The 17,364-nt window shown below is 51.8% G+C and overlaps 1 protein-coding gene across 6 annotated transcripts in view; it reads right to left on the reverse strand.

Annotated features, from left to right (window-relative positions):
• The window catches only part of ttn.2 (titin, tandem duplicate 2), a 160,705-nt gene that overhangs the window by 73,340 nt on the left and 70,001 nt on the right, over nt 1-17,364 (reverse strand). For all 6 annotated transcript variants that reach the window (XM_062565050.1, XM_062565049.1, XM_062565052.1 and 3 more), the window contains 29 exons: nt 17,085-17,363; nt 16,484-16,753; nt 16,264-16,403; nt 16,049-16,175; nt 10,669-10,811; nt 9,479-9,602; nt 8,977-9,243; nt 8,498-8,595; nt 8,242-8,410; nt 7,473-7,742; nt 6,963-7,229; nt 6,135-6,413; nt 5,548-5,956; nt 5,334-5,458; nt 4,975-5,241; nt 4,380-4,649; nt 3,995-4,294; nt 3,605-3,907; nt 3,309-3,496; nt 3,019-3,133; nt 2,611-2,898; nt 2,380-2,531; nt 2,140-2,287; nt 1,724-2,023; nt 1,290-1,577; nt 917-1,213; nt 595-781; nt 389-504; nt 7-306 (listed from right to left, as the gene is read on the reverse strand). In XM_062565050.1, the coding sequence (XP_062421034.1) occupies nt 7-306; nt 389-504; nt 595-781; nt 917-1,213; nt 1,290-1,577; nt 1,724-2,023; nt 2,140-2,287; nt 2,380-2,531; nt 2,611-2,898; nt 3,019-3,133; nt 3,309-3,496; nt 3,605-3,907; nt 3,995-4,294; nt 4,380-4,649; nt 4,975-5,241; nt 5,334-5,458; nt 5,548-5,956; nt 6,135-6,413; nt 6,963-7,229; nt 7,473-7,742; nt 8,242-8,410; nt 8,498-8,595; nt 8,977-9,243; nt 9,479-9,602; nt 10,669-10,811; nt 16,049-16,175; nt 16,264-16,403; nt 16,484-16,753; nt 17,085-17,363 (6,486 nt within the window). The remainder of the gene's footprint in view (nt 1-6; nt 307-388; nt 505-594; nt 782-916; nt 1,214-1,289; nt 1,578-1,723; nt 2,024-2,139; nt 2,288-2,379; nt 2,532-2,610; nt 2,899-3,018; nt 3,134-3,308; nt 3,497-3,604; nt 3,908-3,994; nt 4,295-4,379; nt 4,650-4,974; nt 5,242-5,333; nt 5,459-5,547; nt 5,957-6,134; nt 6,414-6,962; nt 7,230-7,472; nt 7,743-8,241; nt 8,411-8,497; nt 8,596-8,976; nt 9,244-9,478; nt 9,603-10,668; nt 10,812-16,048; nt 16,176-16,263; nt 16,404-16,483; nt 16,754-17,084; nt 17,364) is intronic.

Raw genomic sequence — 17,364 nt, forward strand, 5'->3', positions numbered from 1 at the left:
TCTTACTGAGTCTCTCTTTGCAGAGCACCGGGTCGCTGGGCTCGCTGGGTTCGCTCTCTCCGGCCACGTTGAGGGCTCGCACCCTGAACGAGTACTCCTGCTTCTCCATCAGGCCCTTCAGGAAATGCTCCAGAATATTGATGTTCTCCGCCAGGCGGATCCAGTCCGTGGTTCCGCTCTTCAGCATCTCAATGACGTAGCTGTCGATCTTCGCTCCGCCGTCGTGCTCCGGTTTGGTCCACGTCAGGAAGCAGGAGGTCTTAGCCACATCCTTCACCGCGGGTTTGCCGGGAGGCCATGGAGGATCTGGAGGAGGAAGAACGTGATGTTTCAATGCTTGAAAACGAGTCTTGAACACAGCCCAGGTGAGGATGCACACGTGTTGTACCGATTGGGTCTTTGATGAGGATCTGGTCCGTCTCCTTGCTGGGTTTTCCAGTTCCAGCCAGATTCTCGGCCAGGACTCTGAACTTGTACTTCTTCCTGGTGGGAAGACCTTTGACTCTGCAGGGCAGAAGCAACAGACGTCAACACACTGGAACACAACGCAGGGGGCCAAAGGCATTAGAGGCATCAGACAGCGGGTGGACCCACCTGTAGTTGGTGTCTTTGATGGGCAGTTTGTTGCATCTGATCCACTTGTCGTGGTCGGGTTCATGTCTCTCCACCCAGTACCCGGTGATGGGGCTTCCTCCGTCCTCATCAGGCTCGTACCAGGCCAGAGTCACAGAGTCCTTGGCGATGTCCGAAGCCTCCAGCTTGTAAGGAGCTCCAGGCGTGTCTGAGGACAGGGGACAAGGAGGGAGGGGCCAGGTTAGTCGCGGCTTTCCTCGAGGTGCACTGATCCACAATGATGGACTGCACCACAGAAGAACCTGAACGCACTAAACCTCAGGTGTGGGGTCCGGTGACCTACCGAAGGGGTATCTGGCGATGATGGGTAGGTGCTCAGCGGGCGGGCCGACACCGAACTGGTTCTCAGCGAAGACTCTGAAGACGTACTCCTTGAACTTGACCAGGTCCACGGCTGTGTAGGTGGTCAGTTTGATGGTGGAGGACAGCCGGTGCCAGATCTCGCTGTCGGCGGCTCGGCGCTCCACGATGTAGTTGGTGACTCTGGAGCCTCCGTCGTCACGCGGAGGGTTCCAGGCCAGGAAGCAAGTCTCGTTGGTGATGTCGGAGATGTCGAAAGCAGCCGGAGGGCCGGGTTTATCTGTACGCCAAAGGTTTCATTCAACCGACGAGAAACTAACCACAGGTCTCCGTGTGCACTTTGAACTGATGCTTACCGAGGATGTTGACATCGACGGTGGCGGTGGCGCGGCCGCTGCTGTTGGTGGCCTCGATGATGTAGGTGGAGCTGTCGTCTCTCTTGGTCTTGGCGATGGTGACGGTGGAGTGTCCCGTCTTGGTGTCGAAGGACACTCTGTCGTCCGGTTTGAGAACCAGGTCGGCCTTGGTCCATTTGACCCGGGGCTCGGGTTTCCCCGTCACCTCGGCGGGGAGCTCGATCTTACTGCCGGCCTTGGCGGTGAGGCCGGCCAGGAGTTTAGCGTCCAGCTGGATCTCCGGAGGCTCTGCGTGGACAGTTAAGACAAGGGTCAGGGGCTCTCATTTGGTAGAACCTCATGAATTTTATGGATGCAGTGTCTTCTTCATAATGAATAACTGAATGTAGAATACGAGGTGCAGAGATTGGATTACAACTCAAAGCCCTGCGTACCTTTGGGATCGACGGCCTGGATCTCGTCGGTGGCCTTGCAGGGCCGGCCGGCTCCGAGCCGGTTCAGGGCTCGGACTCTGTAGGCGTACCACTGGCCCTCCACCAGACCCGTCACCTGGCACTTGAGCTCCGGCACTGTGTCCCCGCAGGGCTCCCACTTGTCCGTTCCTCTCTGGCAGCGCTCCACGTTGTAGCCGCGGATGCCGGAGCCGCCATCGTACTTCGGCGGCTCCCAGGTCAGGAAGATGCTGCTGGCCGACTTGTCCCTCCACCTCAGGTTCTCTGGGGGGTCGGGGATGGCTGGAGGGAAAGACGGGAGCGTAGGAAAACAACTTATGACACTTCTTAAGACTATTCGATCCCCTCTCGCCTTGTGTGTCCGAACTGGAGAGATTTTGATGGCTGGTCTGACTCACTGGCAGGCGAGGAGACGTTGACGGGCTCGTCGATGTACGCCGGCTCTCCGGGGCCACACTTGTTGCAGGCGGTGACTCTGAACAGATACTCCTTCCCTTCAACCACGTCTGTGACGGTGTACTCCTGATCCTGGATACCTGCGGTCACCTGAGAGGGAGGACAGAGAGACGTCTGGTTAAAGCCGAACACTGAAGCAAAGAGCTCCAACAACTCATTCCATTCATTGGTTGAAGTCCTACCTTGACCCAGGTCTTGCGAGACAAGTCCCGTTTCTCCACCTGGTAGCCAGTCAGAGGGCTTCCTCCGTCGTGCTCTGGGGCCTCCCAGCTCAGGTGGACGTGTTGCCGTGTCACCTCCAGGACCTTGAAGTCCTTAGGAGCGCTGGGCGCCGCTGGAGTGGACAAAAACATATATATTAAACCAAAATGTGAACGACAGTGATGAGAGTGAATCAGACTTTGACGGCGTACCGATGACGTTGACTTCGATGTCTCCGGAGACGGACAGGACGTCGTTCTCCAGCTGCAGGGTGTAAGTGCCTTTGTCCGGGCGGACGCTCGGTCTAACGACCAATTCCACAAACGTGGACTTGGTCGTCATGGCGACGCGTTCGTCCGCCGTGGTCAGCTCCTTCTCCCCGAAGGTCCACTTGGCGACGGGGGTCGGGTACCCGGTGATGGGGACCCTGATGGTGAGAGGCTGAGGGACGATCACCTCTAGGCCGTCTTTGAAGGCACTCAGGTCGAAGGACGGACCCACTTAATGCAAAGGAGAGAGAGGCATGATGGGTAATGAAACCTGAAATATGCATCATGCTTTTTTATTTCAGATTGCAGGTGAGAAGGAGCAGCTTAGGTCTGCAGTCCCGTGTGTCTCACCGTGTGGGTCGTCGGCCAGCAGGGGGCCGATGAGGTTCGATGGATCAGAGACTCCGGCGGCGTTTTCAGCAAACACCTTGTAGTTGTACTTGGTTCCATATTGCAGACCAGACACCTGAAGCAAAAAATATTGTTCAGATGAAATAACACTGGCACATTTAGAGGGATTGCATTGGAGAATCACCTACAAAGAGGCATGCACTGGGTGTAGCTTTGAAGCAGCCAGACGTTTGTCTTCCTGTTAACCGCTGAGCAGCAGCCACAAAGGCAGGATGGATTTGAACCCTCACCTTGTAGAAGAGGTCGGGGCAGAGGCGAGCATTGCAGCGGAGCCACTTGTCGGTGCCTTCCTCGCAGCGTTGGATGATGTATCCGGTGATCATGCTGCCTCCGTTGGTCAGAGGAGTCTCCCAGCTGAGCTGCACGGAGCTCTTGTTCTGGTCCTGATGGACCAGGTTCTGAGGGGGACTGGGACGCTCTGCAGCGGGCGCGGACACAAAGATCATGTATTGAACATCTGCTGGTAACAACCTTTTGGTTGACTCCATATTGAAGCTCCTCACTGAAGCCACGGGTGCAGACTTACCGATGGGATCCATGATCTTGACGGGCCGCGAGGCGGCGCTGGGCTTCCCTTCTCCGGCTTTGTTCTGCGCTTTGACTCTGAAGATGTACTCTTTGTTTTCGATGACGTCGTTGACGACGGCGCTCAGATCGTCAGCTTTGGTCACCTGCACCGGCGTCCACTTCACCGACGTCCTGTCGCGAAGCTCGATGACGTAGGAGGTGATGGGGGAGCCTCCGTCGGACTCGGGGGGCTCCCAGGAGACTGTGCAGCCGAACTTGGTGACGTTTCCCACGATCACGTTCAGAGGAGCTTCGGGAACATCTGGAAATGAAGAACAGAAGACAGATCGGTAGAATCATTTATGCATTACGTACGTATGCACGGCGCCAACAGCCCACTAGTTCTCACCGAACTTGTTCCTGGCCTGTACGGGCTTATCGGTCTCTACGTTGGGTCCGCTGCCGACCCGGTTCCTGGCGCAGACCCTGAACAGGTACATAGGGTCCCTGTGGAGGCCGGTCACTGTGTACTCGGGACTTTCGGCGTGGTCGGTGGCCAGCGTCCAGGTCTTCCGCTTCATGTCGCGCCTCTCCACCACGTAAGCCAGCACCTTACTGCCGCCGTCGCTCTCTGGCTCCTCCCACGCCAGGCTGACCTCGCCGTCGGCGGTGTCCACCACCTGCAGGTTCTTCACGGGTCCGGGTACGTCTAGACACGCGGGTACATTTTAGTTTACATGTTCTGTGGAGTCTGTGAGTCATGAGGCAGAGTTACATGATGTGTGATGCCTCACCGATGACCTCCAGGTTGATGAAGGCTTCTCCCTCGCCGTGTCGGTTCTTGATGATGATCTTGTAGCGGCCCTCGTCAGACTTCAGGGGCTCCTTCAGACGGTACTCTGTGCGGTCGGCGGACGTGTGGATGCCGTCTTTGGGCAGAGTCAGGTTGTCATACAGCCAGTCGGCCTCGGCCTTCGGGTAGGCGCTGTAGGGGACGGACATTACGATGGGCTTCCTGACGTCAGTGACGTAGCTCTGGTCCGTGGTCTTTATCTGAGGCACAGCTGGAGGAGGAGGAGGGAGGAAGAAAAAAGCTTTTAACAGACTGGTGGATGTCCACTAGATATCGCAAGCGCCACATCAGCGTTTATGTTTTATATTTTGCAGACAACCATCTGTGTTCAGATCGACTAATAACTTTAGCTTCACCACTAACAGCTAATGAGCAGGAACATTCTTTGTAGACCAGCTGCTATACTAACGATAATAACACAAAAAGAATCTGGATCTGCCAACACCGATAATATATAGTTATTACGTTGTTGGCAGACTCTTGATTCTTCAGAGTCACATGATCAGCACCACTGTGAAGTGTTTCCAGGCTCTTACCTGCCAGCTCCAGCTTGGCTTTGGCGTCTTTGTCCTTGACGACGACTCTGTACTCTCCCTGATCCCGAGGTCGGATCTCACAGACCTGCAGCCTGTGGACTTTCCCCTCGCTCACCATCTGGTATTTGTCTCCCTGCACCACCGTCATGTTGTTCCTCAACCACTTCACCTCTACCCGGTCCTTGTTGAGCTCCACCTCGAACAGGACGTCGGAGCCCGGAGCCTCGAACGCATCCTGAGGAGGTCTGACGATCTCCACCGCGGTCTCTGCGGGGACGGACACAAATGCACCATGAGGTCAACCAGAGCAGGGAGGCAAAGAGGGAGAAGTTCCTACTGAGGACCCCGAAGAACCGCACCGTCGACAAAGAGCCTGGCTCTGGTTCTCTTCTCGTCCACACCACAGGCATATTCACACTCATCGTCGGGTCTGCACTCCTTGATGCGCAAGGTGCAGAACTTTCCATCTTTTACAAACGTGTATCTGGGGGAATAAACACCAATGAGCTTAAAGCATGTTGGTAGCAAACCTTCCCACTGTCCTGGGGGTTGTGAGAGTTCCCAGAGACCTACCTCGGTCCTTCTCTGATCTCGCGTCCGTTCCTGTACCATTTGGCGTCAGCCTTCTCTTTGGTGAGCTTGCAGGTGAACTCCGCGTCCTCGAACTCGGTGATGGTCTGGTCCTTGAGCTGCGCGCTGAAGTCGGTGGGCGCCTCGCTGATAATCAGCTCGGCGGTGGACTTGCTGTCTCCAGCCACGGCGGTGTACTCGCCCTCGTCCGCCAGCGTGCAGTCCTTGACGGTCAGCGTGTGCTTGTCTTTGTCCACCCTGTAGACCACGCGCTTGCTGAAGACGACCTCCTCGCCGGCCTTCATCCACTTGAGAGTGGCGTTGGGCCGGTTAACCTTGCACGAGAAGCTGATGGTCTTCTTCTCCTGCGTGTCGACGTCTTCCAGGGGAACCAGAATCCTCAGACTCTCCTCTGAGCGGCACAAAGCATCACAACATGATCAGGACTTTCCCTTGGTGCAGGAGGAATGTACCGGTTCACTCCGGTTTATACATAGACTTAACACTTTAGACTAGCTAAGTCAAGCTAATTCCTACTAATGCTAAAGCTGATACTGGCTCTTTGGACCTAATCGCCGGACGCCACTGACCTTTGACGCTGACGTTGCAGGAGCTCTTGGCCTGCTCTGCTCTCTGATTGGTCAGCACAACACTGTAGTTGGACTCATCTCCCTTCTGGGCGTCTTTGATCCTCAAGGAGAAGACGTTGTCCCTCTGGACCATCAGGTACTTGCTGCTTTCAAATATCGTCTCGTCGTTCTTCAGCCACTTGGCCTTCGCTCCATCCGAGTTCACCTCGCAGTTGAGGACCACCTCCTGACCTTCTTTGGCCTCTGTGTCCTTCAGCGGCGTGATGACCTTGAGCTTCTCTGCAGGACGGAAACACGGATGAGTGAAAGGTTCTACTGCCAGAGGGGCTCCATCGCTTTGTCAAAAAATGTTCTTAATTATTGAGAAAATGTATTTCATTTCTAGATTTAAAAGCCTCAATTCATTTAAATTTAAATTGAATTAACTAACTACACTTGAACTTAAATAGAAGCTAAAACAAAACCGTGTTGAGAACTATCAAACTTAATAAATGAACAAAATCCAATAAAATATAAAAGATGTTGAATTTCAAAGAGGTATGGAAGCCCATGTGTGCCACGAGAACAGAGCTTTGACTTTAAGATAAGTATGTACTTATTATATTATAATATAATAAATATATAAATAGGAATATGTAATAATATATAATAATATAAATATATATAATATGAATATTCTATTTGGTTCTGTTTAATTTTTCCGATCTATGTTGTTAAACTTGATTCAAAATGAGGAAAAGAAGCAAATGAACAAATGATATATAAACAAGTATAAAAAATGTACCATGTATCAATTAAAAAAACTGAAGGCAAGTGGGCGGGGCTTACTGAGCACGGTGAGGTCGGCGCTGGCCCTGGTGGCGCCGATCGTCACCACGTAGCCGCCCTCATCCCCGGGCTCGCAGGCCGTGATGACCAGCGTGCGTCTCTTGCCGTCGCTCAGTGTCTGGTGTTTGTCTCCCGCCTCCAGCTCCTGGTCGCCCTTCAGCCACGTCACCTGGTACGTATCCTTGGAGACGCAGCAGGTGAACTCGGCCTTCTCGCCCTCCACCACCTCCTGGTTCTGAGGCCTGGAGATGAACTCAGCGGCCATCTCTGAAACACAGGAAGCGAGAGGTCGGAGGTTAGTGGCCTGAGAGAACGCACATTGTAATTTCATTCATCTGGACCCAAACAAACAGGTTCCAACAGTCATAATATACATATACATATATATACAAATACAAACAATACAAACATTTTTACTCTTTATCTGACGCTCGGCTAATCAGCCTCATGTCTATTTGTAACCGTTATCCAGAGAGCAGCAGCACATTCAGAGAAGATCCTGATCCTCACCGTTGATCTTGAGGCTCCCGGAGGTCTTGGCGCCAGAGCTCAGCCTGCAGGTGTACTCTCCGACGTCGCTCGTCTTCAGGTCCTGGACCAGGAGGATCCTCCTCCTCCCGTCCACCATGTGCTCGTAGCGCCCCCCCTCCGGCAGTTCCTCCTCCCCCCGGTACCATGTGACCTCGGCTCCGGGCTTGGACACCTCGCAGATCAGCTTCACGCTGTCGGTCTCCGTGGCCTCCACATTGGACAGGTTCTTGGTGAACCGGGTCTCCTCCTCTGTGACCACAGGGACGGAACGTTAAGACTTCTGAGACCTTCTCTACCCTCTGAGAACTTCCCGAGGACGTTTTAAATTATTTTAACTTCTTTATGGCCATAACATGTAGTAAATTCTACAAACTGAGCAGAGGAGTTACTCCACGTGTCCAACAGAAGGGGTGCAAGTGGCAAACGGAGCACTTAAAGCACTGCTAGGCTAAGCCAGCTGCTAGGCTACTTCCATCTAAAAAAACATTGTTACAACAACATTAATAAATCCTAATTAATCGAGATAAATGAATTTCAAAATGTGCGATTAATTAGTTAAAAAAATGGACAGCCCTACTATTTAATGCATGTTTTTAATTCCTAGTAACACATTACAACTTTTCTTTCTAAAAAGATATAATAATAAAGTATCTGATGATTTGACATTGTCACTGAGTTGTCAAATCATCTCAATGTGACTTAAGCCTGTCATCTGCTGCATCATATTTATGAAGCATCGGAGCCTCACCGACAACCGTTAGCATCCCTGAGGACTTGGAGGTCTTGGCGTCACACTCGTACTCGGCCTCGTCGTCAAACACCGACTTGTGGACCACGAGGACGTGTTGGCGACCTTGAGCTACGATCTCGTACTTCTTCCCCTTCCTGATCTCACTTCCGTCTTTGAACCAGCGGACCTGCAGAGAGGTGAGCAGAGAGGAGAAGGTCAGATCGACATCATCACAACGTTCATTCTTATTTCATCACGACGGGGCAAACCTCACCTTGACGTCCTCTCTGGAAACTTCACATTCAAACCTGGCAGATTCTTTTTCCTTCACCTCCACATCGTGGAGCGGCTTGGAGAACTCGATGTGTGGCGCTGTGGACCCACGAGACAACCCATTACATCATAAAAGCATGACATCTACTCCTCATCATATCACAGTTCATATAATCTAAGAAAGCCTCTTTAAGTCCATTGCCATTGTGGATTTTATGCCACCAGTTAACAGGAGGAGACCATATAAGGACTGAGGAAGACGGGGCTCAGGTTTATAGGGACAGCTGAGTTGGTTTAACATCTGACTAGAATCCTCCTTGACGATCCCCTTTGGGGGGTTTCCAGGTAGTCTCACTTAGAGGAGGCCCAGGGTTATCCAGGAGGAGCTAGAGGTTTACTAAAGGGTTCCTACATTGAGAAGTCAAAAGAACCTTCTGGTCCTAAAGAGGTTCTTCATCTCCTCCATCAGACTCAACTCACGTTCCACGTTGAGGAAGCAGGAGGTCTTGAAGCTTTTGGCGTCACAGGTGTAGGTCTTTGAGTCGTCCGGAGAGCAGTCGTGGACCAGCAGCGCCCTCTTGCGCCCGTCTACGATCATCTCGTACTTCTTGGTCTTCCTGATCTCTTGTCCGTCCCTGAACCATTGGACCTCTGCGTTCTCTCTGGAGACTTCACACTCTAGCGTGGCGGTGGCTTCCTCCTCCACCGTCTGGTCCTCCAGAGGCTTGGAGAACTCAACCGCCGGCTCTGCAGGTGTCAAGACAAGCACACGCTTCTCAAAGGACAGCTCCAGATTTTTACAATGTGATACGAGTCGGAAGAGGGTTTCCCCGCCGTCTCTGGTTTCCTCTGTAGCCACGCCCACCTGTGATGTCACAGTGTACTGACCCACCCAGGAGTACACTGGGACATCACCACCAAAAGGTGAGACCAAAGGACGGCAGTAGAGTCATCAGAGTCCATTAGAAGCAGTAGATCCTACCTTTGACGAAGAGGTTGGCCTCCGTCTGGAAGTCTTTGGCCGTGAGTCTCACTTGTCCGGCTTCATTCAGCTGGACGTCCCTCAGAGTCAAACTATGGACCTTATCCTCCGCCTTCAGCACCACCTGTTCACAGAGTCATTACGAAGGTTTAATGTGCCCTTAATAGACGCTTAATGTGAGGTGGAAAGTGCCAAAAGCTGATTGTGATACCAAATGAGAACCAATGAACCTACAGGCTGCTGTTGTTGTTTTTTTTCCCTGAACATGGTGTGTAATATGAAGACTACAGGCAGAGAAGCCCGTCTGCGAGGTGAACCGCACACCTCAGTTGTGTCTTTCCTCCCTGAACCTTGTTTTCTTCAGCACATGAAGAGCGAGTCAGCTGAGCCCTGACAGCAGGCAGCTGCTCTCCTTTCCCCCGATTTACACAGCATGACCTTTGACACCTGAAGACTGATTTCAACTCACATCCACAGACTGTATTTCACACCAAGACCACGGAAACATAATCCACCGTAGAGGAATTTAACATTTGGTGTTTATGACATCTTATCTTATACGGGAATAACAACAACTATTTGTGACTACTTGTTCAACTGAAAATATTCATATATATATATACATATATACACATATATATGTATATATATGCTTTTTGTTTGTTTCTTTAAAGCTTGTCATCCTCCAAGAAAGACTTGTTTGTGGGCTTTTTAAAGACGCCATAAACATAAATAAAGAGTAAATTATTATTTAAATGAAGTCGAATCAGGATAAAATTCAATCTGCGGCTCAAGGCTTTGTTTGCATTTCTCTGTTCTGCAGTTTGGGAGGTAACGACGTCTTTGAACTGTCAGGAATTATCGATTTCACATTCGTTACATTCATATTTGTCGACTTTAGTTCTTCATGATTGTAAACAACAGCAACAATGACGTGTTGATGATCAAACTAATGCTGCTGGAGAAGCACCTCCAGGCAGCTGTTGCCACCTGCTCCACAGACTCCGCCTCCTACACTCGTTAAAAATAACCTGCAGAAACGCCAGCGGGGCAGAAAAGCCTCTGAGAACCAAGATCGAGTGCAGGAACCCTGCAGGCCCTTATAAGAACCTGAACACGGAGGCTCTGGACCGGAACCGACCACGGGGGACGGGGGGGTGGTGTTGTGTGTCAGGAAGGGGGTCACTTACTCTGTCGCTGGGCTCCAGCTTGCGGTCCCCCAGGAACCAATCGACGGCGATGCCCTCGTAGGACAGCTCGCACTGGAAGGTGGCGGTCTCCCCGGCAGTCACGGTGGCGTCGTCCAGGGGTCTCGTCAGGACGATCACTCGGGCTTTGGATTGGGGAGAAGACATGATTAGCCCCCCCCCCTTAAAAGGGTCAATAGATCCAAAGAGCGCCGGCTAATCCTCAGAGGCTCGTCCTCATGGTGAAGCTGAAGACCGGCTTGGACGCCCTCGGGACAACTGCAGACGGCCTCCCTGGGACTTGGCATTGGGGGGCCAGCTCATTAGCATGCGACCCGTGGAAACCAGTGAGGCGCGGGGTCATGCCCCCGCCTCTGCCAATCACGGCCGTCCTGCTCTACATAAGGCATTCGGTTTTTAAAATAACCGACAGCCCCGATTGGCCGGGAGCCCGCCTCTGCCGGACCCATCGGAGGGGGCCAATCTGCTCCTGTCAATCACAAGGGGGGACATTTTTTCCTGGAAAAGGAAAGAATGCGGCGCTCCTCGCAGGAGTTACCCAACGTCTCATGCTGCCTGGCTCAAAGCCAGATCAACACGGCGGCAGAGTGACAGCCGGGAGACGTGAAGAACATATTCCAAGCAAGTGATTTGCTCAGGTAGCTTTCAATATTCATTTTCTATCTTTAAAGAATTCTGATTGTTGAATTCTCCGCTCATGTTGGTCATGTGCACAGAAACGTTACAAGTAGAACTGTGAGTGATTTGTTTCTCTTCAGGATCAAAGGCTGCATTCATCACACTTACATTGGATACACACATGTATTGTAATGTAATGTTTTGATGTCATTTCTGTCACCTTTGACCCTGAGCTGAGCTGAGGATTTGGCATTCGCCACGGAGAAGTCTACACTTCCAGCCATTTCCCTTTTGCAGTTGAAGAGGATCAACACGTGGCGGGATCCCTCTTCCTTGATCTCCACGTCCTGAGGATAAAGATCCACCGTTGAAACAATCAGAAGAACCTGTCAGTCTTGACCCGGGGCTCAAAGCGTTACACGTGTCCACAAAACAAGGTGGAACCTTACGGGAGACGGGTGGAGCGTCTCCCCCCTCAGCTTCCAGGCGGAGTGTAGATCCTCCTCAGATATTTCCGTCTCAAACCGAGCCGTCTCGGTCTCCGTGACCTCCACGCTGTAAAGAGGCCGGACGACCTTGATGTCACGCTCTGCAGAGGTTTAGAGAGACGTTAAGACCGAGTCGATGGAAAAACAGACGACACAGTACAGACGGTGAAGATATGAAGACATGGAGACATGAAGACATGTTACATGAAGACAAAGACACAGGGACATGTTAGTGGAGACATGAAGACAAAAAGACAGGATCTTCTTCATTTCTTTTTACAAAACCTATAAAACAAGTTGATTAGATTTAGACTTTGATGATTGAGTGATTGAGTCTCCATCACAGATGTACAGAGAGGGGGGACGCAGGGGAGGCGGCCCAGAGGTCTCATCGCCGCAGGGACGGTTACCTTCGATGTTCAGGTCGGCGACGGTTTTGTCCGTGCCGCAGTCGCAGGTGTACGCCCCCGCGTGGCTCTTGGCGACCTTCCTGATCACCAGCGAGCGCTTCCTGCCGTCCGACTGCAGGACGACGTTCTTGGAGGGAAAGATTTCGTTGCCGTCTCTGAACCACCGGACCTCGGCGGCGGCCCTGCTCAGCTCGCAGGACAGAACCACCTTGTCCTTCTCCACGGCGGCGTAATTCTGGAGACGCACCGCGAAGTACAGGTCGCCCTCTGCGAGGAGAAACAACGGCCAGCGACAGTTTAGAAACACGGCAGGTGAGCGAAGGGCGGGTCTTCATCTCTGGAAGCTGACTGACCGAGCACGGTGAGCATGGCCTCGGAGCTCTTGTCCATGGCCTGCACTTTGACCATGGACGTGTCATCCACGGTGACCTCCTTGAAGGCCAGCGTGTGGACCCGTCCGTCCTCAGACATGTGCACCACCTTGCTGGGGTGCAGGCGCACGTCGTTTCTGAACCAGACCACCGGGACCTTCTCGTGAGAGAGCTCCGCGCTGAACTCGGCCGTTTCGCGCTCCTTCACGGTCACGTCTTTGATGGGTTTGATAAATTCCAGGCGAATACCTGACAGATAGAGATTGGACGTGGACACACATGGAGGGGATTAAATCTAGAGACGCACAAAGAACACACAAATAGTGGGGTTCAAAAAGCCCAGAACCCCCGTCCAACTACTGTTACCTTTGATTATCAACTTCCCAGATGTCCGTTTGTCTTCAGCCTCAAACATATATTTGGCTTCGTCTTCGTACCTGGCCGATTTTAAAACCAGAGCGTGTTTCTTTCCTTCTACCAGGAGCTCAAACGTATCGTCGTTGCACAGCTCCTGAGACCCCTTCAGCCAGCGGAAGCTTTTGGGCTCTCTGGAGATCTCCAGCTCAAACCTTGCCTCGTCCTTTTCGTACACATGCACGTCGGTGAGCGGCGTGAGGAAGGAGATGGGCAGCTCTGTTGATTCAGAGAGACACGGTCAGTCTCACTACGGTAAGATCTTCAAAAGGAGCCGGTGCGCTTCGCTAGAGAGGCGCAGCGAGGACGGGGGGGGGGACAGGGGGGGGGGCTCACCCTTCACTTTCAGGTTAGCCGAGCTCTTGGCGTTGGCGGCGGTGAACGCCACCTCGCCAGTTTGAGGCATTTTGCAGTTGTACAACACCAGCGTGTGTTTGGCACCGTCTTCCACGATCTCAACGTCCTGCAGGCGGCCAAGAAACTTTTCAGTAAAAAGCAAACAGGAGGACGGGAGGAAAAGGCCCCCGGATCCACTGTCATTTGTAGCCAGCAGGAGATCAAACGCTCTCAGGATGCACATGTGGACCCTGAGAGGTTTGACGACTCCGGCTCGAGTCCAAATGAAAGTGAACCGTGAGAGAGAACATCCTGAAGGGGACACATACGGCGGACGGACTGAGGACTTCTCCGTTTAGTCTCCACTGGCCGTGGACGTCGTCCTCGCTGAGCTCCACCTCAAATCGCGCCGTCTCTCCGTCAAACACCTCAGCGCCGTAAACCGGCCGAACCACTTTGATGTGGCGAGCTGGCGTTTGGGAGAGGGGGACAAAGACTCTTACTGAAGACGCTCAGACAGACATCACATCAACACACAAACACATACTTAGACAACAGAAGGGAAACCATGAAAGACCAAAGGACCTTCAGTGCTGAGGATCGTCACAAAGACTTTTAGTTCTACATGGACCTATTACATTATTGAGGGGACCCTTCAAAGCACAAAGACACACACATAAGGTCGAAGAACAATATAACTTCAGGGGGGTGGTGAGGGAGGGATTCTTGTTGCTATCTTCAGACGCGTGATGACAGAAGGTCTGGGGGTTTGGTTAGGACGGGCTGCAGATGGAGGGTGAGCAGTGTTATTTTTACCTTCAATGTGGAGCGTTGCCGTTGTCTTGTCCGTTCCACAGTCACATACGTACTGTCCTTTGTCTTTGTCTCCCACTTTCTTGATGACGAGGGTTCTGCGCTTGCCCTCGGCCTTAACGGACACCGTCTTGGAGGTCTTGATCTCGGCCTCACCGTAGTACCACGTGACATCCACGTCTTTGCTGAGCTCGCAATCTAGAATCACCTGGTCTTTCTCCACCGCAGTGTAGTCCTGCAGCTTGACCGTGAAGTAGGCGTCTCCCTCTGTGGTGGGACATTTAGGTGTGACTCTCCACGGCACATGAACAACACGCGTGTACTACACACTAACAACACGTAACACATCAGTCCCATACACAGGTATATGGTGAACACAACAAGACAACAAACACGTGACAGAAGACACAACGTGGAGCTGTGGGGAAGAAGACGACCCGGGACAGAGGTGCATCATTCTGGGTTTACCTATGACCGTCAGGTTGGCCATGGAGGGAATGCCTTTGGCCTCGGCCTTAATCTGGCACGTGTCATCCAGAGTCACCTCCTTCATTTCTAGCACGTGTTTCTTTCCGTCCAGCCGAGTGAGCACTGTTCTGCTCGGGTGGATCTTAACATCGTTCTTGTACCATGTGACCGGCACGGCCTCGTGAGAGAGCTCCAGCTCAAACCGAGCCGTGGTGCCTTCCTTCACTGTCTGGTCCTTTAGCGGCAACACAAATTTGAGCCTGATACCTACAACCGTGTTAGTAAAACATCCACATGAGTCATTTTGAAAAGAGGACCAAACCAAGTCGATGGAGTCATAACCATACAAAGGTCCAGTGATGGCGGTCCGGCACTTACCCTCCACCGTGAGTCGAGCTGTGGACGTTTTGCCCAAAACCGCAATGGTATATTCGTCCTCATCATCAAATTCACAGCAGTTAATAATCAGCATGTGCTTCTTCCCATCATCAATGATGTCATGCTTTTGGTCTGCTGTGATGACGTCAGCGTCTCTATACCACATGACCTTAGGGACATCCTTTGTAATGGCGCATTCGAACTTAGCCTGTTTCCTTTCAGGCACAGAAATGTCCTTCAGCGGGACAACAAAGTCCATTTCGATTTCTGGGTTGGAAAGGTGACACAGGTACAGAACATCAACAACACATACGACCAGCTCACAATGCCGCCCAGGTGTGGGTTGGACCCTTCAGGGGAGTTCGAAGGTGTGTCAGATCTTCATGTGAAACACCCACGACTTCCCCATGCGGACCAGGTTGTGGCTCATTGATGGAGCCCACAGCTAGTCGCATCATGGCCTCCAGAACGTCTACATGAAGAACCGGCATGTCGCCAAGGGTTCGTCATGAGACATTCAGCAGAATGTCTCATGACGAACCCTTTCTTCACTTCTTCACTTTGATCAGGATGGGAGAAGAATCTTCCCTCTTCAGGCACTTTGTCTTTCCTGTTTGATTTATTGGTAGTTTATCAGTTACTGAACGCTGTGATCTGAGTCTAAGGGATTCCATGTGTGTTGGAGGGACCCATTCATGAGCACAGTGTTGGTTTGAATGATAAACTGGCCACTGCAGGCAGAACATAAAACATTTAACGACAGACAATACTACTTTGCACCTGACGACACACACCGACACACTGTGGAATCTGACGGACATTTGACCCTCATCAACAACAGAGAAATGAACTGACAAACTTTGGACAGGACGAACACGCAGGAGACCATGTTGATCGGAGGAGATAGTCGTTCCTCTTCTTTCACAGCTCTCAAAGAAATGGTGCCAACGTTGAATTGGACTCTTAAATGGAGGAGGTCTGCTCTCACAGCTTCATTTCCTTTCCAACACACCGTAGCCCTGATAGACTCGTACGCCTGCTCCCAGAAAGCAGAAGCCCTTCTTACCTTTGACGTTGAGCATTGAGCTGGTGATGGCATTGAGAGCCTGGTAGGACACCTCTCCAGCCTGGTCCACCTGGCAGCTCTTCAGAGTGAGTCTCCGCACACCACCCTCCATTAGGATGTCGCACATCTGGTGAACACACCACAGCACATTTACATCTACACACACAAGAGTAATAAAAACCACCAGGCAAAAGTAGAAGTCCATGAAGTCCTACCAGGGATCTGGTCAAAACCTCTCCTTTGAGCTTCCATTCTCCTGCAACGTCCTCCTCCGAGATCTCCGTCTCAAACACGGCATCTTCCTTCTCCACCACCTCTACGCTGGTCAGGGGCTTCAGGATCTCAGCCTCGCGCTCTGAGGAAGAGGTTCAATTAGTGCTGGTAAATATCAGCCACCTGACAGAAGGTATGTAGTGTTAGAACTCAGGTATGAACCTCCAAGTGTTAGCTTGGCCGTGTACACGCGTCCTTCCACCTCCATGGCGTATTCTGCTACGTCGTCAGGCTGACAGTTCTTGATGGTGAGTGTCAGCTCCTTTCCATCCTTCTTGATCTCCACCTTGTCGGAAGGTGTGAGCTCCGTCTCTCCTTTCAGCCACTTCCAGTTGGGGGTCTCCTTGAAGAGCTCGCATTTAAACGTAGCTGCAGTCTTTGGTTTCACATGCTGGTCTCTCAGTGGTTTCACGATCCAATCCTTGATGATTTCTATTGGAGTGAAACGTTACTGAGTAAGAGTCGAACCAACTATTGGAGACACAATGTGCCCCACTAACATACCAGGTCTAATATGCAGTCTAAGGCAGAGGAGAAAAACAGGTCACGTTACAGGAGAGAACTTCAAGGCTTTCTCCATATCGGAGCCCAAATTAACTGCGGGACATTAACCACTTGTGGATATAAAAAAAATCCAAAATATTACGTCATATCCTATGAATAACACATCATTTTAAATGGTCAAACGTGGTGCCCAGAGGTGCTGCAAGTCATTCCTTGACCAAAGGAAATACTGGTAGTATTTCGATGTCGCGTTGCTCACCAATGATTTTGACGTTAGTCGAGGTCTTGACCTCCTCCTGGTTGGCCACTTCACACGTGTACAGCCCGGTCTCGGCCTCGCTGGAGTTCTGGATGGTCACAGCGTGCTGCATGCCAATGATGTTGATCTGGATCTTGCCGGCCTGTTTCTTCAGGACCTTCCCGTCCCTCTTCCAGGTGACGTCTCTCTCCTTGTTCAGCTCACAGGTCAGATACAAAGGCTGACCCTTGAGGGCGGACGTCTCCTCCTCCAGCTCTTTGATCCACTTCACAGGCAGCTC

The sequence above is a fragment of the Pungitius pungitius genome, chromosome 10 (genome assembly GCF_949316345.1).
Source record: "Pungitius pungitius chromosome 10, fPunPun2.1, whole genome shotgun sequence".
In the NCBI taxonomy this organism is placed as follows: domain Eukaryota; kingdom Metazoa; phylum Chordata; class Actinopteri; order Perciformes; family Gasterosteidae; genus Pungitius; species Pungitius pungitius.